Source organism: Phyllostomus discolor, chromosome 4 (assembly GCF_004126475.2).
Source record: "Phyllostomus discolor isolate MPI-MPIP mPhyDis1 chromosome 4, mPhyDis1.pri.v3, whole genome shotgun sequence".
NCBI lineage: Eukaryota > Metazoa > Chordata > Mammalia > Chiroptera > Phyllostomidae > Phyllostomus > Phyllostomus discolor.
In genome coordinates, this window is record NC_040906.2 from 27,696,663 (window position 1) to 27,721,823 (window position 25,161).

At 36.2% G+C, this 25,161-nt stretch overlaps 1 protein-coding gene and 4 non-coding genes across 8 annotated transcripts; all 5 read right to left on the reverse strand.

Moving 5' to 3' along the window:
- Positions 1–813: 813 nt before the first annotated feature.
- On the reverse strand, positions 814–24,586 carry NOP58 (NOP58 ribonucleoprotein). Of its 4 annotated transcripts, none has more exons than XM_028509479.2 (15): positions 24,303–24,586; positions 21,698–21,774; positions 19,114–19,166; positions 14,833–14,954; positions 13,294–13,430; positions 11,785–11,849; positions 10,516–10,650; positions 9,629–9,774; positions 9,068–9,194; positions 7,672–7,835; positions 6,744–6,878; positions 6,423–6,484; positions 5,043–5,176; positions 2,953–3,137; positions 814–2,657 (listed from the first exon to the last, which is right to left on the reverse strand). In XM_028509479.2, exons 1-15 carry the CDS (start codon positions 24,345–24,347, stop codon positions 2,607–2,609), a joined length of 1,638 nt encoding a protein of 545 aa, XP_028365280.1. In that variant the 5' UTR covers positions 24,348–24,586; the 3' UTR covers positions 814–2,606. The 4 variants fall into 4 exon arrangements, with proteins under 4 accessions (XP_028365280.1, XP_028365281.1, XP_035878944.1 ...); XM_028509480.2 differs by having other exon boundaries at positions 2,371–2,657; positions 2,953–3,122; positions 24,303–24,553; XM_036023051.1 differs by lacking the exon at positions 19,114–19,166 and having other exon boundaries at positions 2,371–2,657; positions 24,303–24,553.
- On the reverse strand, positions 8,837–8,921 carry LOC114495895. Its single transcript, XR_003684554.1, has one exon. It is a non-coding gene; the product is annotated as a small nucleolar RNA SNORD11 (small nucleolar RNA).
- LOC114495896 lies at positions 9,488–9,571 on the reverse strand. The gene has a single exon (XR_003684555.1). It is a non-coding gene; the product is annotated as a small nucleolar RNA SNORD11B (small nucleolar RNA).
- On the reverse strand, positions 18,929–19,013 carry LOC114495888. The gene has a single exon (XR_003684548.1). It is a non-coding gene; the product is annotated as a small nucleolar RNA SNORD70 (small nucleolar RNA).
- On the reverse strand, positions 19,703–19,791 carry LOC114495887. Its single transcript, XR_003684547.1, has one exon. It is a non-coding gene; the product is annotated as a small nucleolar RNA SNORD70 (small nucleolar RNA).
- Positions 24,587–25,161: the final 575 nt, after the last annotated feature.

Here is a 25,161-nt window from a genome sequence, read left to right on the forward strand (position 1 = left end):
TTCTCCCGGCTACCTAACAAGTACCTGGCCTCTCGTGGGTGCCCCAAATGCTTGCTGATCAAGAATGTTGTATAGCCCCAGCTGGTGTAGCTCAGTGGATTCAGCGTGGGCCTCTGAACCAAAGAATCACCAGTTCAATTCCTAGCCGGGACACATGCCTGGGTTGCAGGCCAGGTCCCTGGTAGGGGGCACTCAAGAAGCAACCACACATTGATGTTTCTCTCCCTCTTTCTCCCTCCTTTCCCACTCTTTAAAAATAAATAAACATATCGGAAATTTTCAGAGATAAAGAACTCCAAATTAAAGCAAAATAGTGTGTTATTGCTTTAAAAATAAAGACTTTTAATTATGATCACTTTCAAGCGTACAGAAAGCAAGCACAGCAAACATCCAGATACCCAACCACCATTATTTCAACAAGATCCCAACTTTCAGGCTATTAAGAAACGTTCCAACATAGAGCAACTTGCACTTTTCAGAATCATAGAGGTACAGCTGGAGACAGAGGATTAGCCAGAGCCAAGTTTTAAAAGATGGCCTTATGGCCTTAGAGATGCAACAGATGAACTGAAAACTCTTCATGGACAGAGAACTGCAGCAAAATGTTTCGACGTTGGAGCTCTGGAGAAGACAGTTCAGCCAAGGCCTTGATAAGCATAGTGAGGACCCAGAAGACAGTAGAGAGATATAAAAGTTAGTTTAAACCAGAAAATACAAATTTACTTTTTTGAAGAGAAAGGGGTACAGTGCAATGAAGAGTAAGTTTTTAAGGAGAGGTTATTTTATGTGGCCATCGCAAAAAAATTCTTCAAATTTACTAACCAAAATTAGGTATATAAAATTCACCCCAGCTTCCCATTTCAGACCAAGTTCCCAAGGCTCTACAAGTACTTCATTTTTAGCACAAAGAACCTAACTCACCTTTTGGTTAACAATTTAAACAGTTCAGACTTTACCATTTAAGAAAGCTGATAGCTTTGTGATTCAACTTAAGTTTTCCCCAGGCCTGTAGGAGACCACTCAAATTGACTAGGAGTTTAGTATTCTCCAAGTGTATCTTGTTTCAGATATAAAGCTCTGACTATGCACTAAAGCAGTGCAGTCTACGGGGCACTTTTGTGTAAAAGTTGTTGAAAATAAAAATTTGTTAAGTCCCCAAATCAATAAAGTGTCTGGGTGAGGCAAAATAACAACATTGTCTGGAGGGAAATAGAACCAGCTTTATATTTTAAAATTTTGTCCACAAATGGCTACATGTATTTCATGCATTTACGTCAATCAAAATATCTCGATTTGAAATGTACTTACATCTCTGAAATTTGCACCATCTTATTTTCTACAAACCAGTTATGAGAGGTAAAGTTGACCATTATTTCTGACTTACAAATAAGAAAAGCGAAGAGGGGCTGTTCACTTGCCCAGAGTTACATTAAAAGCACAAATGGAACTCAAGTTATAACCATTCTAACTACCTCAAACCCCTGAATGCTTTTACTGAACTGGGTATCAGCACGATCAGGAGCATCGTTGCTCCTGGCCTAAATAGAAATGCAAGACATAACAGGCCTATGAAAGTTGTGACTGTCATGACTATATGGCAGTCAATCAGGCTGCTGTTAACATATTAAACACTATCTTTTAGAAATAAAGATTTCTTTTGGTGCTCTATGTGCTGGTTTATACCTGTCTACTGACACTTTATTTTTTTGTACAATTTGTTTTCCCCTTTCGCCCCCATTCTTTACTATAAAATGAGTTTGTATTGGATTACTTTAGAAACAAATCAGGGTCTAGATTAGTAATAACTTTTTTGTTGTACTTTTTGAAACTGCAAACCAAGTGAATAAAACTAGGGACACAATTTTATTCTTTCTAAAGAGATGCCCAGCCCTGGCTGGCGTAGCTCAGTGGATTGAGTGCGGGCTGGGAACCAAAGTGTCCCAGGTTCGATTCCCAGCCAGGGTACATTCCTGGGTTGCAGGCCATAACCCCCAGCAACCGCACATTGATGTCTCTCTCTCTCTCCCCCCTCCCCTTCCCTCTCTAAAAATATATAAATAAAATATTTTAAAAAATAAAAAAATAAAAAAAAATAAAAGAGATGCCCAAAATGTCTGCTCACTTAATTTTAAAAATTTGAACACAAAACACAGCTTTATTTAAATAAAGAGGGAGAAAGAGAGGAGAAAAGGGAAAAAAAAGTCTAAAGGGACAACAGAAACATATTAGAGATTCTTAAATTGGTCCGTCTAGTCCCTGCCTTACCAAAGGGTAAGTTTCAAATTAATGATTCACAACTCTATTTTCAGATACAATAATCAAAACAGTAATTCAGATACAATTGAATAAAACAGAGATCACAGAACTGCCTTAAAATACAAAGAAAATATTTTTATTTATATAACAAAGACTAAGAAATAATGACATTAATAAAGTTAACAGAGCTGATGTCAGGACACAAACAGGTTTGAAAAGCTATAGATGAATAATCCCTGTTTCATCCAATCTTTGTTCATCCTTGCTTATTTTAGAAAGCATCTGTGGTATATTCCTGACTGAATCCTAAGCACGATGTATCCAGGTTATTCAATTATGATTCCTTTCCATTAGTCCTCATTATTTTTCTTTTTTTTCTTTTTCTTCTTTTTCTCTGGACTCTGAAAATAACCAAGAATGCTTTTGAGAGAGTTGTTAATGTATGGGTAATAACTTACCTCAAAAAAGGAAAGTAGATTTATTTCTCTTAGATTTTATTCTCTTATTGATAGCAAGTCCATTTTATAATAAAAGAAATAGCCTTTCATAATAAATACAATAATGCCATTTTATTTTTACCTCACCATGAAGAAAATTATTTTTTAACTGCTTGGTCATTTCTAATATACAGAGTAGAATAAAATATGGAGACACTGCCCATGCCAATAAAGTAGTGGACATTAAAAACAAACATACAGGAATTGCTGTGCTGGTGCATGGTTCTTCCTCAGAAAGTGGTTCTTCCTTAATGTGTTTCTTCTTGTCCTTTTTCTTCTTCTTCTTCACAGATATCTCCTGCTCTTCCACCACTAGCACTGCTTCTGCTGCTGCTGCTGCTTCTTCTTCTTCTTCTTCTTCTTCTTCTACTACTACTTCTTCAACTGAATAGGGTAAATGTAAAGGTAAAACAATTAACATGGTGAAACAATTAACAATTAACAGACCTCGCCCCCCCCCCCCCCCAATGATTTGAATCTTAGTTTTTTCCTGCCACTCTGGTCAATCATCCAGTGTTTTATATAATTTTTAACTGAAAAGGTCCTTTCAACACTTACTATAGTACCACTAACTTTACAAATGATATAAAGCTCAGACAGAAGTACATTTCTCATAATCATGCAGTTATGCATAGATATTAGAATTAAAACAGATCATCTCATCCACACACCCAGTTTTTCAGAAGAGAGTCAATTATATTAGAAATTTAAGAGTTTGTGCTACAGAGTCGAGGCATGCATTAATTCAACCTAAGCAATGGCCCTGAGTAAGTCATTTAACCTCCGTAAAGTCAATTTCCTCATCTATAAAATTTAGTAATGTGTATCTCATTGGATTACTAGGATTTACTGAGATAACACATACAAAATACTTTGCACTGTGCCTGGCACATTAGAACAAAGAGTAATAAGTAGCTATCATCAGAAATTCATTCACCATAGCATCTACTATATACTAGGCTCTATTCTTATCACTTGAAGATAGAGCAAGGCACAAAACAGACCAAAAGTCTCTGTCCTTATGAATCTTTTATTTTAGTAGAAGGGGAGTGACACGGCACATTCACTATACAGTCTTTTTACACAGAATCAGTGCCAAGGATAAAAATAAAGCAGAAAAAGGAACTCTTCTGTGTAAAATGTGGACATTTTACACAGAAGTCAGGCAAACACCTAGAAGATGTAAGTGAATAATGCAAAAATCTTGAGGAAAACATTCTAGGCAGAGATAACAAATGCTAAGGACAATCTGGAAGAAAAGGATGGATAGCAGGTTCAATGAATACTAAGCACAAGAGCAGTGTGGCTGTTACATTAAGAAGTGGTAGGTATTATAGGTGGTTAGGTTATAGGATACTTTCAAAGTAGAATTAAAGAGGACTTTCTGCAAGAACAGATTTGGGTTATAGGAGAAAAGATCCAAGAATTAAAGGTCAAAGTATGACCTTTGTTAAGATGGGGGAAACTGTGGAGCAACAGCCTGGGAGTAGCAAGGATCCATGAATGTTAAGTTTGAAAAGCTTATTGGATTTATAAGTGAACATATAAATCTGGAGTTTGGTGTTTTCAAATATTACCAATGGGTTTAGACAGCTCCTTACTGTTCAATAAGAAAATAGAAGCACAGTAGTTAAAGAAATGTTTGCTTCATCTAGGGCAGGAGCCCACATTTGCTGATAATACACTTTTGACCACTGAGTTATTTAGAAACCAAAAATTAAATCAGTCATTGCTTTAATGCCTGTCTCACAAGACTATCTGGTAGGCACTCAACATAGGTCCAGCTAATAAATGGATGGGGTTACTTGCTTACCAATTCTGTAAGACAGCGTAGTTTACTGGAGGGCACCTTTTAAATACTACTATAATGGCAGGCTACCTAATATGTTATCACTCTCTCTAGTCCATTCTATAGAACAGGAACACTGAAGAAAACGACTGCTGCATCAATTCTATACTTAACTGTGTAACAAAAATATCTCAGTAACTTATTTAGAAAACACGTATTTTTTCTTCTAATTTAAGCTGATTCTGAAAATAGCTCATTAGTATACTTAGTATAATATGCAATTCCAATATTCACAGAAATGCCTTCTCACATTCTTCTATGAAATCTGATAAATTTAACAATATCCTATCTATTCTCAGAGAACACAATGCTTATCAAAATACTATTAGCTTTCAACATGAGTGGTTTCATAATCAAGTCCAATGACATATACTTTCAGACTTACCAAGCCGGAACTTAAGGAGTAAGAGAATAAATGACATTTAAAAATTCAAACTAACCTTTAACTTTAACCTTAGATTTTTTGGCCTTCTTTTCAATTACTTCATCCTGTTGATCCACCTGTTCTATCTTGCGTTTTTTAGAAAAGGCTGGCAGTGTGGAGTCACCAGAAGGATCATAAGTCTTCACCTCACTGAAAGAGCAAAAGAGGTTTAAAAAATCTCTACAAATATTTGCAACTGCAATGACTCCAAAGAGATTGACACAAAATGCCATTAGATTAATACATGAGCTTTATAAACTGCTGTTTCATTTTAGTGGCTTTGGGGCACTTTATAAAAACTAAGTTTCCAAAAGGAAAAGACATATTAATATATTCCAGGTAGGTCAATTATACTTTGAGAGAAGTGCTGAGCTAAATGAATTCTGAGTAACCAATGTGACTCTGGTATAGAAAAATAGTCAATCGCCAAAGAGGAGAAAAATGGGAGAAAATTGCTTTACACCAAATGATTACACACCAGAAAAGCAAAAACTGAACCAGTTTAAGTTTTTAAGTTAAATTGGTGATTTACCTTACCAATTTAAGGTAAACTCAGTGAAAACCAACCAAAGCAAAAGACCTCAATCAGGTTTACTCTCATAACTGGTGCTTTAATACATGTGTTTGAAGTTACAAGCATAATGACAAGAAAGTATTAAAAATTGTACAAAACAAGCTAAGGAGCGTTCTATTTCTTAAGCGGACTTACAGGCTCATGACTTTCACTTTTACAGATTAAAACCACCTATAATTTAAAAAACAAAGACCCACATTTGTCAGCTAAGGACTACAAATCAGACTTGGAAAGTATATGAACTATAAAAGAAAACATTTTTTTCTGAATGTTTGCATTTAAACATATTTTTAAGGCTTTTGATGCATAGTCTGTTCCCAGAAAAGCTGTCCCACATTCCACCTCCACCATAACAACCTCATCAGTATTAAGCATCACCTCAAATAATAACCAAAACACCTCTTCCCACAAATATCTTTTTGTTAATTTTATGGTGAGGCCTAAAAACTTTACCATGCATCTTAGTTATTTTTAGACTTTTCTTTTGTCTTTTGTCTCTTAAAAAACTAGGCTAGATTAACTCTGAATGAATATTCTTTTTGATACATGGTATACTATACAGGAACTATGGATGACAAATATTTACTATCAACACTTGGAAATGAGTAAGGTAAATAATAAGAAAAAAGCCAAAACAAATATATGCGCTGATTACAGTGTAAATATGTGTTTCTGATTAAAAACCAGAACTAAATAGGAAAAACGGTAAATGGCAAAAAGGAGGAAGGAACAGAGGTGCTTCTGTTTACAATACAAAACTGCTGCCAACAATTAACACTTAAATAAGCAGGAACTGTCCATCCATCCTCCCCATGTACTCACCTTTTATGTTCGTACTTTTCTGCTTTTGCTAATGCTTTTCCTGTTCCACTTATTTTCCTTATCTAAGAAAAGAAAAATCATTAATATTCTAAGGCATAATCCCTTTACAGTATATACTCTAATATATATATCAATTATTGGTAAATATAAGGAAAACTGTTAACACTGGGCACAAAAATATATAACACTGGGCACAAAAATATATTAGACACATTAATATATATTATAAAACTGTTTAGCAGGTAGAGTAAGTACATAAACTACTCATAGTTGATTAATTTTCAACAGGTAACACTTCAATAGGCATGGTGCATTTCTTACCCCTCTATCTTCCAAGGCCCTCAACCTGGCCTCTAATTTGGCTCTGTTCTCAACTCCCATTGCAGAACTGGAATCTTCACCAAAAGCATCATACCGGATAGCCAAAACAGTTTTGGCTGCCAACATTCGAGAAATCTAATAGAGAACTTGAAGTCAGAAACATTCACACTAGGATTTTATTCAAACCAGGAATTACAAAAGTATTTTGAATCATACAACTCAAGCCATCTATCTTATATCTGAAATCTTTTCTGCAATATAATGGCTAACATGTTATATATAACCACCGTCATTTTAGTAAATGAAAAGATCTTTTAGTGGTTCACGTCTAAAATGAGCACAAACTATTTTTCCAAAGCCCCCTTTTAGTTTCTATCCAGGGACTTTAGTTCTACACCATGAGATCAACAAGAAAAAGTGTAGTCCCCTTTTCAAGCTAATTAAGATTTTATTGTATTAAACCCTTTTTTCCTCCTCTCTGCTCTGAATTTTATAGAGAGGGGAAGAGACAGATGAAGAGATGGAAAGAAACACCAATTAGTTGCCTCTCATATGCACCCAGAGGGGGACCCTACCCTGTAACCCAGGCCCGTGCTGTGACCAACAACTGAAATAGTGACCTTTCAGTTTGTGGGATGACGCCCAACCCATGAAGCCACACCAGTCAGGACTTTTGATGTGCCACCCACTCCTCCCTTACCAACAGGTAAACTCTAGGAAAACACTAACACAGTGAAAGAAAATAGCTTTAACAGGACCAATATACTTTCTTTAAACTTTTTCTTTCTGTATACAAAGTGCTTTTTACTTCAAGAATTCACCATTCTCTAGTCAATGAGGAAAAATAGAGTACTATAGAGTAAGAGGAAAATAGGTTATTTGGAGGGGAAAAAAGAGAAAAAGGCCAACCTCAGAACAACTAACTTACCTTTCCTTTGTGTTTGGGACTTGTCTGGCCTACAAGTGAAGCATGATAAATGAGACCATACTTAGGGGTATCTCGTCTAGACTTCAGAGCTCTGAAAAGGGCCTTTTCTGCTCCAAGAATCTGAACTGTAGAAGCTGCATGTTTGGCCAAATTCAAGAGAGAACCTTCAAAATAAAAGAAGTAGTTACAAGAAATCAATTTTTAATTATTTCAAAGTTCCATACACCTAACACAAGACCTACAGCCTAAGTGATACCATCCTTGCAGCTGAGGATATCTGAATGACGTATGTGATCAATGAAGGGTCTATTCTCATTTAAATACTTTGCTATGGACGACACATTAAGATCTTCTGTGATGGCCAGTAATATAAAATAATGAACTAGTATCTCACTGTATCACGAGTATTCAATTATACCATTTGTGTAGCATCCATCTTTATAACATCACCATACACATGCATTAAGTTTTATTATATATAACTCCTTCATTTAAAATATATTTTATGCCAAATAAATTAAAATACAAAACAGTATATTCAATTGTGAAACATTCTCAATGATGTTTCAGTTAATAATGGACTCCATATATGACAATGGTATGCCATATAGCCTAGGTTTGTAGTAGGCTATACTATCTAAATAGATTTGTACATTTCATGACGGCCACACAATGATGAAATGGCCTAACAATGATACATTCCTCAGAACATATCCCTGTCACATAGCAGTGCATAGCTGTATCATCACCGCCTATTGTGAATTCTTAAAACTATTCAAATTTTAATCCAGTGAGTTTTTTTTTATTTCATTTTTCAATGAAAGTTGACCTTCAACCATTATTTTATATTAGTTTCAGGTGTACAGCATTATGGTTAGCCAGTCATGCATTTGATCCCCCAACATTTCAAGTACTCACCTGTCACCTTAGCAGTTATTACAATATTATTGACTATATTCCCTGTGTTGTACTTTTACATCCTTGTGACTATTCTTTAACTACCAATTTGTACTTCTTAATCCCTTTAACTTTTTCACCCAACCCCCTAAACCCCTGGCAAACATCAGTTGATGACCCTGTAATATTATGAAATATTAACTAATTTATCCTCTTGCATTCATATGACTATTCTACTTAACCACAACAAACTTCTGACAATGGACAAGTGTCTCAGAAGAGGTAGTGACTTAAAGATGCCTTCATTGTCCAAAAGGAATTCAGGCATACAAATAAAAATCATCATTGAACACTGGTCCTTAGTCCTCGCCCATATACTACCTACTACTTCTATTATTTAAAATTTCTTTAACAACTGTAATTTAAAGATTAAAAACAAATCCTTGTTAGAACACTAAATTCTAAATACCCATGTTTACAAATTAATTAAAATCATCACCTGCATGAGCAATAAGTCGTGCTCCAACCAATTCCCCAACCATGACGGTAACATTGGGTGCAATGGCCATCATTCGGTTTTGTAGGTATTCATAGAGCTGGGTTCTATATTCTGAGATTTCAATCACCTAATATAAGGAACAAAAATGAGTAATTCATAAATGATTAAGGGCAAAAACAGGATAAAATTCACATGTCTAAAGCACTGGAGTTCTACACCTATCATTAGGGCAGCTGTGCAATCCTGGGAAAACTAAACTCTCCTTACCTGTTTCCTTTAAAACGGCTGCTGTGAAGATTTTTTTGGTAGATAATGTATTTAAACAACTTAGTATACTACTAAAAATGTTAGCCAATACAAATATATTACTACTCTTAAATTTATTTTAGTATACATTTCTCTCTTTAAGTATATAAATCAAGATGGCATCAGATGAGGTAGTGACTGAACACCCTCACATTATTCATCAGGTGAACAATAAGTTTAAAATCATCATTGCCATCAGAAAATTATTATTACAGTGCTGGTATCACAACTAGTTTCTCTATGTGTATAGTTTACCTGAGTGCAGAGATGCAGAATGTTGCAAATATCTTCTTCCGAAACCTCTGTTCCCATAGATATCTCTGCAGCTGCTTTCACTTCCGCTTCAACTTCCTCTGGCAGTAATTCAGAAAGTTGAGCCGAGGCATAATTCTTCCTATCGCCTATGAAATGTTTGCAGAGGATGAAGGAGAATCACTCTTCAACAAATTATACAAAATCCACCAGTCAAAAGAAAAAGTAGAGATAAACCAATGAAAAGGGTGCCTACACAAAACAAAAAGCAAACGAGTTTGACCTAGTAATTTTCCCTGCGTAAAGGCTTGATTTTAGAGATTGTAATCTCTTCCCATCATCTCCCTCAAAAGAGAGAGCAACCAACCACCATCAAAACCCCCCAAAATACCCCATTCAATAGGACTAATGACATTGTGACAATTTGTAGTTAAGATTATGCTGAAGCTAGGACCACAAATTCTTGAAGCAATATTGTAAAATGTAGTATAACTCATTTATTAGTACTCAGCATCCTCTTACTATTTTATTAGTACAGAACATATTGCTACAGATAGCAATATTACCATTAATGTTAATTATTAATATGCTTCAGGATACCCCCCCCCCCCACCTACAGTTGTCCCTATTAATGGCAAATCATGAGACACATTCACCAGAAAAAGCCATTTTAAGAAAAACCGGATTAGGGACCAACATTCTGTAGCACAGGCTCTCAAAATCAAAGTTAAAGTTAATTTTGTTTTTAAAATCTAAGAGATATTAATATGGCTACACTCCTAAAACATAAGTTATTAAAAACTCTGGGAAGTTTGTTAAGGAAAAAGATTGTAACTCAGGTTTTCGGATGCAAATAATTTTCAATGCCTTAAGACATAAAGTTAACTCACCAACTTTCTGCAAACACTTGCAGTATGTCAAGTTATCTGAAATAATTTTTCCTAATTCAGGAAAATGCCAGCCATACCATTCTCTACACCGCATAATGTAGTTGTTTAGCTCTTTATCTAAGTCATCCAACAAGGCTGCAGCAGATTAAAATGAAAAAACAAACAAACAAACAAACAAAAAAAACCCATGAAGTTAAATGGTTTAATTGTAGCAAAACATCCACAAAATCCACCACTTTAATGATTTTCAAGTATACATTTCAGTGGCATCAAGTACATTCACAATGCTATACAACCATAACCACCACTATCCATTGCCAGAACTGTCTTCATCCCAAACTGAAACTCTGTACTTATTAACCCTCCACCCACACTTTCCCTCAGGCCCTAGTAATCTCTTCTACCGTCTCTATGAATTTCCTATTCTAGGTACCACACGGCACTTGTCTATGTGTATAACTTATGTCACTTAGCATGTTCTCAAAATTCATCCATGTTGTATGTAGCATGTATTAGAATGTCATTCCTTTTAAAGAATATTATTCATATATACCATATTTTGTTTATCCATCCATCTGTCAATGGGTTACTTCTACCTTGTGGCTATTGTAAATAATGCTGTTATAAACAGGGGCATCTTGTAATTTGTTTGAGTACCTGCTTTCAATTCTTTTGGGTATATACCCAGAAATGCAATCACTGTTTAAATGGATTTTTTAAATTGAGAATTAAGACTCTGACATTTCAAAAATTCATTTAATGATACAGGAGAATAAACTAATAAAGCCAGGCCAAAAAAAAAAAAAAAAAAAAAAAACCAAAAAAACCCCCACAACACAATACAGATCCCACTATGGTTTTAGCATTTTTCACGGAAAAAGACAAATGAATTGGTTTACATTAACGGTGTAATTCACAATTATCTCCTAGTAGCCAAATTATGGGTAGTTCTTCCTTTTTCTAATGTGGATCCAATTTCTTATTAAGAATTCTGGTTATTCCCCTTGACAGGTGTGGCTCTATTGGTTGGGCTCTGTCCCACCAAGCTAGTGGTTTACATTTTACATTCCCGGTCAGGGAACACGCGGGGGTTGCAGGTTTGGTCCCTCTTCTCCTTCCCTCCCCCTCTCTTTAAAAATAAATTTTAAAAGTCTGGAAAAATTCTAGTTAGCCTGGCTTTCTCTAGAGAATTATAAAAGATCCAGTTTTAATAGTAGGAAAAACACCATGCAGAACAGACAGAATAGATCTCATATGCACTATACTTACAAATTGCCTGGACAATCATTGTGTCCACTTTGTCAGCACTAAATTTCAATCTGTAACGGGACAAGCTGGGGAGAAGAAAATAACAAACTGCTAAGATAGCATTGATGAAAAGCATTTAACTAACATCTTAAAAGCTTTTAAAATCCACCCCCCCCATCAGAGCTACATACCATTTTTTAATTTTTTCAACATGGGAAAATCAGCTGCAGCATCAGAAAATACACATTTAATAAGAAAATAATACATCTGTCCTGCTGTAACCTATAGTTCTGAAATACTAACTTATGAATGACATCTCAGATAATGCTGTGTAGTGCCGGTCATAGTGATTCATTTTGCAGCATGTTAATGCTTTAATCAGCAGATAGGGAAAAAATGCAGCACTCCAACACCTGAAAACAGAAAGCCACGGAGGAATAATACTGTACATAAGGCTTTCTTAATCTTGGCACTATTAACATCATAAGCCCCGTAGTCTTTGTTGGGGGACGGGGGGGGCATTCTGTGCATTGTAGGATGTTTAGCAATATACCTGGCCTCTACCCATTCATTATGTTAATGACAAATCCCACTTGAAGTTCTAACCACCAAAAATGTCTCTACACATTGCCAAATGTCTTCTAAGGAATATGTTCACACTGCTGTAATCAATGCCAATTTAATCCCAAACTTGAATCGACCCAGTTTAGTTATTTGTGCTCTTAGAAATGCTTATTACAAAGTTCTTCCTGCCTATCTCTGTAACTAAGCAGAGCTTTAACCCTACATCAATCTATGTTCAGTATTTTCTATTCAAAGGTACAAACCTTTGTTTACTATGTCTTTTTTCTCTGTGTTAATGTTTTTCAGAGCCACTGCTTCTGATAGTGCTCTGCTCACAGAGTTGCTAAGTTTTGAGTAGTCTACCCTTAATCTTACTGTTTCTTCACAAACCCTGTCATTTCAATGCAACTTCACAGAATGTCAAGCTTTTCAGGAACACATATATTACAGTACAGCACTAATGGACTTCTGGTTAAATGATAGGTTAATGTACTTTTCTTAGCCTTATTATAATAATAATAAAACTCAGAGTAAAACAAGCAACACAGACAGACACATACACAAAAAGGAGATCACAGCAGATGAGAAAATTAAGTGGACAACAGAGTAGCAAACGATGTAGCAGACATAAGGGGGGGGGAGGGAGAGGGGGGAGAGAGCAAGAGAGCGCAGGAGCACACGTGATCGAGCCCCCCCGAAAGTTGTGGGATCCAACACCAGAGAGGGTGGAGAATGCCTACAGTGAGGTTTAGAGTCCAAGCAATGAAGCCAGAATGCCTGGGTTCAAATCCTGGCCTCCTCATGTACCAGCTGCATTGATCTCAGGCATCCATTTCCTCATCTGTTAAATGAGGGTAGTACTACTGATTGTTATAAGAATTAAATTAGTATGTGTAACATGCTTGTAACACTACTACACAATTGTTTATTAAATGAAAGCCAACTTTATTTTCCAGTAAATCTCACCTGTGGGCCAATCCAAGACACATAGCTGTCATTTCACGTGGTTCTACACCAGGGATTAATCCATCCATCTGTGAACGAATTCCTCTCATGAGTTCATTGACAACAGGACTATGGATGCAACTGAGATTCAGCTTTTCCTATGAAAACAATAACATTTGTATTAAATAAATATAAGCTGTAAAACAATAAATACAGTTTAACTTAGTTTTGTTCTTTTTGTTGGTTTGAGAAATCTTTTACTTACATTATTTAACTTTTAAAAAATTAAAGGTAAAACACACAGAAGACTTTAATAAACAGTATTATAGAGAAGAGCACTGAATAGAAAACAAAATTCTGAGTCTTAGGCCTTTCCCCTACAGATAAGTAACTGTAAGCATCCCTTAAGTACTTCCAAATATGTACAAATGTTAATTGACACCAGCATTTTAGGCCATACCACCCTGAACTTGCCTGATCTCCAAACATACATGTGTTAATATGTATGTATACACACATATACACATTTTCATAATACAGTTTAAGGTTTTACACACCCCACATGGACAGGATAAATTTTTTCTCCATACCTTCCTTTCATCACATTGTAGCGTATTTGCTTCTCCTTCATACAAATCTACGGTTCTAGCCCATCAAATACAAATATACAAAATTTCATATATTACATCATGTTTAAGAAACAAAATATTTAGAACGTATGAGTAATATTGTTTGTATTTTTTAAATGGATAAACTGAAAATATTAAAGATGCCCACAATCCCTTTAATTCAACGAGCTATCATTCTGCATGCCTTTGTGGGTATATATTTATTATTCTAAAAGTTAACGTTTAACAGTAAATATAAACTAAGACTTAGGGGCACTTCAAAGGATGAAAATGAAAAGTAACACCATCACAGAAAACTTTATGACTTGACTGTATTAGAAATAATCTGTTAACACAAACCTCTTAAATTCAGAATCCTAGCTTAAAAAACCCTCAAATCTCTTTAGTGCTTTCCTACAAACAAACACATATACTAAGAAAGAAATGTCATGACTCCATTAATGTTGCGGGGTGGGAAATAGCTAAATCAAAGTATGGCAGGATATACACAAAGTATCAACAGACTATCTCTGGTTGGCAGGGTTAAAACTATGTTTTTAGAATCAATTTTTGGTATATTTGTACTTTCTTTTACTTTTTAAAAAATTTATTAATGAGAGAGAGGGGGAGAGAGAGAAACACTGATTTATTTTTACACTGATCAATTCTTGTATGTGCCCTGACCAGGGATTGAATCAACAACCTTGGAATATTAGAATGATGCTGTAACCAACTGAGCTACCCAGCTAGGGTGGCGTATTTGTATTTTCTACAATGAATGTATATGCTTAGTCTTGATAATCATATTGAAAATAATTATTATGTAGCCTAGGGAAAAAAGGTAAAGTATGAGAACTCATGACAAACAACTCACTGCAAAGACTGGGCTTTGTAGTCACTATGCTTATGGTGAGTTCTGATCAGCAAGCATGAAAGAAAATCATAACTTTACCTTTATGACCCCTCCTAGTTTAGCATCAGCTACAGCCAAGGGTTCATGGGCTTCTTTTACTATTTTCTTCAGAACTTTCTTCAGTTGCTTGTTGATTTTGCCCTCCATCAGGGCTGTGAATGCTTTTCAGGAAAAAGAAAAACAAGAGTTCTCTCTCAATTTTTTAATTGTAAGAGCTTAATATCTTATTCAAGTTAAAAAAAAAGGCAAAATAAATACTCCCTTTCAAAAGGGCTAAATTTAACATTACTTCTAAAATGAAATGATAGACATAAAAATATTTACAAGTTACACATTTCACAATATCATCTGATCTTGTCTCCCTCACTTCTACTCCAGGACCAGGAGTTACACCAGATCCAGCCTTCCTTTGCCTATACCACATGAATCTTCTTTTGAACTCAGACTCAGAATCATGTCAGAAACATTCTACTTTGGAATGACAAATAGATTCTCTCTTCTATATTATGACAGATTGGCCTGATGCTCTGGATTGTGAAATACCCTAAAATGTTGTCAAGACACTCTGGTTAAAAAGAAGTATATTATTTTGAAGGTTCTGTTGCTATTAAGTATATTTGAGTGGGATCTAACCTTTTCTAATACCCAATCCATAGGTGTCATCAGGCCAATGCTTATAAACCTTCAATGATGGAGAACTTACTGCGAAGGCAGCCTGTTCAATTTTAGGACAGCTTTCATTTTAGGTTAAGCTCTAAACCTGCAACTTCTATAACTCTCACCCTTCCTTAGACCTATGCTTACTTCTTCTGGACCCACATGAACACCTCTCCTGGTATTTGTCTGGATTGTAGCTGGATTTCAAGTAAGTCTGTCAGAAAGGAAGTCTGTCATAATGTCTAAGGCCAAGTATTCAGCCAGCCAGATACCTGCTCTTCCCTCCTGTCCATCTCTCTTGTAGAAATTGAATTACAAGTCAATTTCATCTGTTATCTGGGAAAACTAAAGATGAAGATAACATCTGGCTACCACACAGCTCTTTCAGAGTTCTCTACATTCTAAGAAAATAAGATTCCATTTATTTTTGTTGAGATCTAGCCTTTTACATTTTGTACAAAATTGACTCCTCAATAATCTTCCTTTCTAATTAAGAGTTGTATTCTTTCCTTAAAAGTTTATCTTTCATAATTAAGAATTTTTATTCAAATTCCTGCTCCTAGTTCTCAATTTTCCATATCTACGTTTGCATTTTACAATTTCTTTAAAGTAAAACTTTTGCCATGACCAGTGTGGTAAGTTGGCTGGGCATCATCTGTTGTCCCATTCCATCCCCAGTCAGGGCTCATGCTTGGGTAGTGGTTTGGTCTCTGATGGGGTATGAAGGAGAAGCAACTGATCAGTTTCTCTCCCTCTCTTCCCCCATCTAAAAATACAATTTTTTAAAAGTAAACTTTCTACTCTAGATCTACGGTAACATTTACATTTATCTTCCCTTTATCAAAAAGTGTGTTCACTACTGTCCATAACATGTACTTTTAAAAGGTGATATATAGATGGTGACAGAGAAGGGAAGCTGAGTCTTTCTCCTACTTCTCTTTCCTACTGGCCACTGTTCCTCATCCCGTAGCAGTTTTCTCACTTCATGGGAACGTGCGCTGGCCCCAAGTTTACTGTGACTATTCAGAAGGCTTGCATCTTGAAAATTTGACCAATAGTAAAAGTAAACTTCTTCATGCAGGTGGCGTATCTGAACTTCTAGGACCAATATAAAATCAACATTGCACCCCATCAGATTCTTAGGCTACAGGTTTTTTTTTAGTCCATACTGACATCTACAACCACTGAATTTTGCTCTGTCACACAAAACTGTCTTGTAATAGGCAGTTGGAAGTTGAATTCTCAGGAAGGACTCTGTTCTCTTAGTAATAAGCCAATTTTCAAATTTCTGATAAAAATAGATGGGAAAAGGCATTCATTGTACAAGTTTCTACAACCAGATTCCTGACAGAGCTCTACTTTCATTCATCCACCCCAAAATATTTATGTGCCAAAATCTAGGGGGTTGACAGTAAACAACATAGCCTACACTCATGGCTTAGATTAGGGAGGGTCAGAGGGTTCTCACCTAGTATGGCATTTCCCCTACCTATTTTATAACATTATACACTTGGTAGGGCAATGTGATACCTCTTCTCGTCTCAGTTTTATATGTAAAATAGTAATATTACCTACCTCACAGGATTGTTTTAAGATTTTGGAACAATAAACACAAATTTTGACAATCGCTATATAATCTTATTAGCTATAGCAAAAACTTGCTTCATGTTTGGGGAGAGGTTAGACCTCTCCACTTAATAGTTTAATAAGGACTGGTCAGAAATATCCTGAAAAGATTAAAGTTATACGCAAAAAGAAATGCTAAACAGGCTACTTGGGATCAGGACTAGAATACTTTACAAACTCTAGAAGGTGCTGTACAAATCAGTCGATGTGAATAATGCACTCACCCCAAACTGGGAATAGCTAATACAACCTTGCTTGGGATTTTACCAAAATTCTACCCATATTTAATTTTAAAGATGTGATAACAGAAGTATCTTTAAAGAAACTCTCCAGGCAAAATTTACCACAGGTATGCTTTACATTGCTATGAAACTTTTATTACCAAAACAGCAGCCCTAGAACTATTTATAAAAATTAAAAAATTGATTGCTGGGTAGGGGAGGGGGACAAGACAGATGGGGTTATAAGGGGACTAAGTGGTACTGGGAAAATGAACAATAAAATCGGCCCCATTGTTGGGTCTTCCTTTGGCATACCCCACTGCCAAGATTGGGATGGCCCATTAATATTCAGCATATTTAGTTGGATTCCTAATTTTCACAAGAGAACTACACCCTTCTCTTGTGGCTAATGAACAAAATTATTTGGGTCTATCAAATAATGCCTAATTTTAAGCCATATTCTTCCTTATGGCTCTTCATTTTCAAATTATATCACCAAGTAGTTGGCTGACTTGAGAATTTAAGCAACTGAAAAATTTATGACTAGGGTTTTATATATGGCCTTATTTTCCTAACATTAAAAAAATCTTTAAAAAAGCCCTGGCTGGTGTAACTCAGTGGATTCAGTTCTGGCTTGTGAACCAAAGGGTCACCAGTTCAATTCCCAGTTAGGGCACATGCCTGGGTTGTGGACCAGGTCCCCAGTGGGTGGCATGAGGGAGGCAACCACACACTGATGCTTCCCTCTCTAAAAGTACATTTAACACACACGCAGACACCGAAATCCCTCAAAAGCTCTGGCCAGGTGGTTCAGTTGGTTGGAGCAGTGTCCCATAAGCCAAAAGGCTATGGGTTTGATTCCTGGCCAGGGCACATACAGAAAGCAACCAATCAATGTTTTTCTCCCAGATCTCTCTCATTCCCTCCCTCCCTCTGCACTCTCTAAAAATCAATAAACACATCCTTCAATAAAGATTAAAAAAAAAACACAAAACTATTGAAGCCAAGCCAAATTAATAAACCCTATTACTATATATCTGCTGTCCTATCATGGGGGCTAATTGAAGGATTAGTCATCCATTCTTCTAAATCATGTGAAACCACACCCTTTTTAGATAACTCTCATGCCTTAGTTTTCATATTAAAATGCACACAAACCTAGAAGTACTAGTTTTCCTAAAACTTTCATTTTTTAAGTTTATTTATTTATGCTAGAGAGATGAGAAGGGAGGGAGAGAAATACTGATCAGTTGCCTGCCACACACCTGCACCCAGGGATAGCCCACAACTGGGGACATTTCTGTTTGCAGGATGATGCCCATCCCACTGAGCCACACCAGTCATGGCCCTAAAACTTTTAATAATGTGCTTTTTCAAACTAAAAATGTATATCCCTAGAGAACTGTTTTATTATTTCTTCAACAGTGATCCCTGGCTATTCTCAACTTTTTCCTTGTATTAAAATGATCAGAGCTCTGTGCTTGACCACATTACCTGGGTCCCTTGTAGAACAGCTTTTACTGAATTGTGCTTTAGCATTATGCTGTTGGTTTCCACAGGGAGATCAATTTACCCACTTCTCAGCTCTCTTCACATGGGGGGGAAACCAGCCCTATGGTGAAAAAAGCTAACTCAATGTTGTCTCAGTGGTAGTGACGAATTTGTTAGATCACTTAAATTCATTTCCAAAAACAATGCATCATTGACAACATTGAGTAAGGTTAACTTAGGCAACTGAAGCAAACAATTTTTTAAATAAGGACAACAAATTGTCAAGATTAAAAACAAAAACAAAAAAGCTAGTCTTTGACTTTACCTGCCAATGCTTCTGCTGTATCCTGAAATTTCTCAAAATGTTTTAGCTTAACTCTAGAATTAAGAAAGAAAAAAATGTTATGGAGGCACACTGATTTCTGCAAAAGCCATATACTTAGAAAAAGAGTGTCAGATTGTTTCCAAAGCATACACTAATAGAAGAAATTCAATGGATATCAGGGTACAAAGTTAGATATTCTTCACAAAAGGACCAGTTCTCTAAATGTACACTAGCAATGTTTGGACTATTATAGAGAAAGCTGTAGGCTTTGGAGGTAACATAGAACAGCCAAAAGGTTTGTTCTATGAATCTAAACCACAGGAAATATGTAGAAGCTTCAATATAATCTCTGCTACTTAAAGCTAGACACAGATGCCTTCTACTATAAAGCATACAAGTGGCCTAAGAAAAGGTGTGTCTGTCTGTCTTAGGTCAGCAATCTCATGGCACTGATTTGTCCATCCAGTAAAAATGCCATGATGCAAGTTTATTGTCAGGTCAGATTCCTATTACTCTTATTTTACCTTCTTCTTCCCCATACACTTATGTGCAGAGTAACATAATTTTATATGGAAATGCATACATTTAATTCATTGTTGTCTCAGTGGTAGTGACGAATACTTGAGTGAGATCACTTAGATTCAGTCCAAACAAGAATACATCATTGACAACAATGAATCAAGTTAACCTAGTCAATTAAAGCATATACCCCTTTAAAAAGAGAAAACTAGTCTGCCATTGTGTCTAAAACAGTATGATCTTAATCAAGGTTTTCTTACCTGGTCAAAGAATATCCTGGTGGTCCCTTACATACTCAACAACACAAAGATGCAAGGAAAAAATAATAATTTCCTCTATTCTGCCTCCCCACACCCCTACTTGCACCCTTCTGAAGTGGCATTTGTCCATATCTCTTTAACTGCAGGATGCACAAGAACATGGCGAAAATGGGAAGACATTATACAAAATCTGAAGCACGATTTTCTCAGTATATAACGAACCTCTTTCCAGATCTGTAAGAGATCTAGATATACTAAAATTTGTTTAACAATTACACTACTGATGAACATTTATTTCAAATTTTGGGTTTTTACCATAAATGTTCAAACTACGTATTTTGTTTCTCTAACTATTTAGTATGACATTTCTTGGGTTCAATACTCTTCAGCAAGCTTTAACAGTTTCCTTCTATTCTTGTAAGTTTTTCTTAGCACTAGCAGAAGAATTATTAAATGTCCCATAGCACCCAAGGACATACATAATTCAAATCCACATATGTCAAGAGATCAGTTAAGTCCTTGCTAGGATCACATTCACCAAATGGGCTATTTCAAAAGGTGATCCAGCTGGTGAAATAGCTGCCCAGACTACTCTGAAAAGCCAGCTCACTCTCCTACCACTCATTTCTTAAGCTGGGCATCAACGTTATACTCTATTTTCTACTTCAGAGAACTTGGGAAACTGAGGTATTCCTTTTTCCAGGATTTACTAGCTACTTATTCTAGAGGAAGCTAGGAAGTAGAAGTCATAAAGAATAAATAAAACTATAAATTACATTAAAAAACATTTGAATACCACTAAGAGAAACTGAAAGTTAAATCAATCAGCAGTCTATACTTTTGACAAGTATTACTTTTAATAGAAACTTATACTTACAATCAATTTTTCTTTTTATTTTTTACACTTACATTTTATTGATCATGACATTACAGCTGTCCTAATTTTTTTCCCCTTTGCCCCCCTCCACCCAGCAATCCCCCACCATTGTTCATATCCATGGGTCATGCATATAAGTTTTTTGGCTACTCCATCTCCTATACTGTACTTTATATACACCCCTGGCTATTCTGTACCTACCTATTTGAGTTTCTAAATCCCCTTACCTCTTTACCCATTCCCCCACACATCCCCATCTGGCAACCATCACTCTTCATATTCACAATTCTATCTGTTCTTGCTTGCTTAGTTTGTTTTTTTAAATTCAGTTGTTGATAAATATGTACTTATTGCCATTTTATTGTTCATAGTTTTGATCTTTTTCTTTTAAATAAATCCCTTTAACATTTCATACAATAATTGTTATTTGTTATCCTTTAGGGTTCTTTTTTTGTCTGGGAAGCTCTTTATCTGCCTATTTTCAAATTATCTTACAGAACAGTAATTTTGTGTTGCTGCTCAATCTAGTCTGCAACTAATACCAATTAATACTGATGACCTATGCTCCAAATAAGGAAATCTAATGATTAGACTAATTCCAATATTATTACTGAAATACATTTTCAAACAAAAGTTGTAAATATAGCCCTGGCCAGGTGGCTCAGTTAGCTGGAACATCATCCTATACACCAAAAGACTGCAGGTTTGATTCCCAATCAGGGCACACACCTAGATTGTGGACTCAATCCCCTAGTTAGGGCACAACAGGAGGCAACAAATTGATGTTTTTCTCTCTAAATCAATAAACATTTCCTTGGATGAGAATTAAAAAAAATGTTATGAATGTAACACATATGAAGGGGGGTGGGAAGAAATGTAAGAATGCCTAAATGTGAACTGCTAAATTCCTAGTTTTAAGATGACTTACATTTTATTTGCTTTTTCTGGAGTTTCAAATTCTTTCCACAAACTATCAACCTCTTGAAGTTTCTTCTCATTCAAAACCTGTAATAAATAGTTGAATAATTTTCTTTAAACAGCACAGCCTAGACAAGCATATATGGTTTACACTCTCAAGGACAACTGTACATGTAAAATGAGGGTGGTGGAAGCTACTTTTCTCTCTGAAATAATGAACCAGTTGTTTCACAAGCATAAATCTTAGGTCAAATTAGTAGCTCAAATAGCACATTTAATAACTAGAAGGAATTCAGATCTTATTATTTTCTGTGTGTGTGTGGGGGTATCATTACTGAAAACTTTCTATTTTAAGGACCCCTTAACCCCTCCAAAAGGCATCATATTCAGACTTTCTTTAGAATATGTTAAATATGCCATTATTTTATACGGTCAATTAAAGTAATCTACCATCAATTTGTAAGACATCCCAATTTCAGGGATGCTAAACATGGGGAAAAATGCGTATTAGGATTGATCCTTTCCTATCTTGTACTTGAGCAGTTGACTTATCACATAGAGTATTGGTGAAGGTATACAGAAATAACAACTTTTATTCACTCTTGATTTAAGATAAGAGACTCTCTTGAAGGCAATTTGGTAGCATCTGTCAACATCAAGTATAAATATCCTGTATGATCAATTAACTACTTTCTATAGAATAAATTGTTACTTACTGCTATAATCAACCTAACAAGAAAGTACTGATTTCTCTAAAACTAAGACACCATCAATTCCAAGTCACATCCTGACGTAAGGTAATTTAAAATGCAAAGAAAAAAGGGGTACTTTAAATCTACAAAAGTCATTAACATTTAGCGATATATTATTCAAGACTTTTTAATTGTGACATTTTATTTAGGTATAATTTTACTAATCTTACTGTATACTTAGCATATTATGGATGTACCATAATTCCAGGTTTTGACAACCTAGAATTTTGGTGTATTAATACACCATCATTTATGTTTTTCTTGATAAATAGGTTACTTCCAAATTTTCCTTATCCTTCAGAAAACACTTTTTTGTATGCACACGTGTTGCACTTCTATATAACAAACTGCTGGAAGTGGACTTAATTGATCACATAGGATATGCATATTTTACGTTGACAGATGTTACCAATTTGCCTTCAAAACATTGTTAGTTTCACTTAAATCAAGAGTGAGTAAAGCTGCAATTACAGACAACTCCAAAGAGGAAAAATGAGCAAAGCCAGCTTTTGGTTTTTAATTGCTGTTTTATTAATTTTCTTAAAAATAACAAGTATTTAATGTAGTAAGTGCAAACAGAAGTATATTTTCAAATATCAGAAGAGAAATTTGGGCCCTGGCTGGTGTAGCTCAGTGGACCGAGAGCCCAGACTGGGAACGAAAGGGTCACAGGTTCAATTCCCAGGCAGGGGACATGCTTGGGTTGCGGACCAGGTCCCCAGTTGTGGGTGCGTGAAAGGCAACCACACACTGATGTTTCTCTCCCTCTCTTTCCCTCTCTCTAAAAATAAATAAATAAAACCTTTAAAAATTATGAAAAGCATAAAAAAAAAGAGAAACTTGGACAGTGAAGATCTCTCTCAAATCAATACTTCGGTATGTGTCCTTTCAGACTTTCTACACCCATATCACATACAGTTTTTTGACTTACAACTAGAATCACACTATACATCTTACCTAACTTTTGGGGGGCCTTATATCAGCATGTGCGAAAATTTGCTTTTTATTGCTGTATTCCTAGAACTCAGAACAGTGCCTGGCATGCAGGCGGCATTCAATTTACCTCCTCCTTCCTAACATCTCAGAAGCATCCCACTATATGAATGTCACACTATTCAATCATTTCTGTGTTTAAGTCTTAACTTCAAACTTTCCCTATTAAAACAACCTGATCTCAACTCGATTACCACTAGCCCAGATTTCTCCCCTAGGCTTCAAATTTTAAATGACTACTACATTTCCACGTGTAATAGATACTGCAAGGTTCACAGGGCCAACCTGTTAACTCTTTAGTATCCCCCGTTCAAAAACCCAACAACCTGTTTCTCTTCTCTTATCATCACTCACCCACTTATGAAACCAAAACCCCACATTCAACCCATCAGCCAATCCTGTCAGTTCCACCTTTAAAACCTTACCGATGTTTTACCTTCACATCAACCTTAAAGTATATTTATCTTGTCTAGATTAACGCAAAAAGAAAAAACCCTTGCTTCTTTTCCTGCCCTTTGTAATCATTAAAACACAAAGTACACCATTGCTCTCTTTAAAACCTTTAAGTCATTCTTCAAAATACTCAGAATAAAATCCCTTCATAACTTGTAAAATCCCAATACGGCTTCTGTCCACCTCTAATTGCGCCAAATCCTCCAACCCAGAACCCAGCATCCCAAAAGGCAGGGCCACGTGTTTGCCAACACGTGCGCCTCCGAGGCCCAAAGCCTTCCTCTTTCTTTCGGAACAAGGGAACAGGAAAGGTACCCGTGCTAACCCGAGCAATGCCACTCTCTCTTCCAAGTCTCTCCGTTTCTTCGCCTGCCCAACACCCGCCTTCCCCCTCCAACGGCTCAATCTTCCACCTACCTTAAAGATGGCGTAGCCCACGGACGTTTCAAACAGCACCAACATGGTTAGGCAGGGTAGGGGCGCTGCGCAGCCCGCCTTGAGCGAAATCTTTCCCCAATAGAAAAAGACCAGATTTGCGGCGCGAGGCCGCAGCTGGCCAAGCACAAACGCGCACGCTTCCCTGCAAAGAACACCACCAAGTTGCGTAAATGTTCCACACTAAACTACCAGCACACCCCGAGAACGCACTCCTCCTCCAAGGATTCTGGGATGCGACACACTTCCGACGAGCGACGTGACGCACAGAGGGCCGTCACTTCCGCAATATTCCCGCCACAGAGGACGACGAAAATATCGCGAGATTTCTTAAGGCAACGCGTCTTTGTGATCTTGAGTGCACAGAAACCTAAAGAAAATTTCGCTTGTTATTTTTAACTCCGTTTTGTGATATGTTTTCCTTTGCGACACATGCGGAATTATCTCGATGCCTGCTGCAGGCATACGTAATTAGGGAAATGCCAGCCGCTAGACTTTCTCCTACCTTGAAATAAAATCCGCAGAATGAAACTACGGTTGTGACTGTTTTATCCAGCCAAACTTATTTTTTTGCACAGATGTCTTTCAAATATGTGTGGGCCTCTCCCATTTTTTTTCTGCAGTGACTTACACTATGAATTTAGAGTTTCTGTTCTTGGTGTAATTTGCTTTTCTGGTAACTTCCAGTCTCAGCGACTGGTTTAAATACCCCAATTCTTTCACAAATCTGGCAGTAAAATAGCAGTAAAATTTTACTGCTATTCACAATAAGCTATTCACTGCTATTGTGAATAGCAGTAAAATTTCTTTCCTCACTTCCCAAGGCCCTATACCCGGAGTG

Excerpts from the sequence above, each read along its gene's own strand:
- NOP58 (XM_028509479.2), bottom strand. The coding sequence starts at position 24,347 with ATGTTGGTGCTGTTTGAAACGTCCGTGGGCTACGCCATCTTTAAG. Across the intron at positions 19,167-21,697 it reads CCAGAAAAAGCAAATAAAAT|AGTTAAGCTAAAACATTTTG; the intron begins GTAAGTCATCTT and ends TCTTAATTCTAG. Across the intron at positions 6,485-6,743 it reads GGGCCTTGGAAGATAGAGGG|ATAAGGAAAATAAGTGGAAC; the intron begins GTAAGAAATGCA and ends TTCTTTTCTTAG.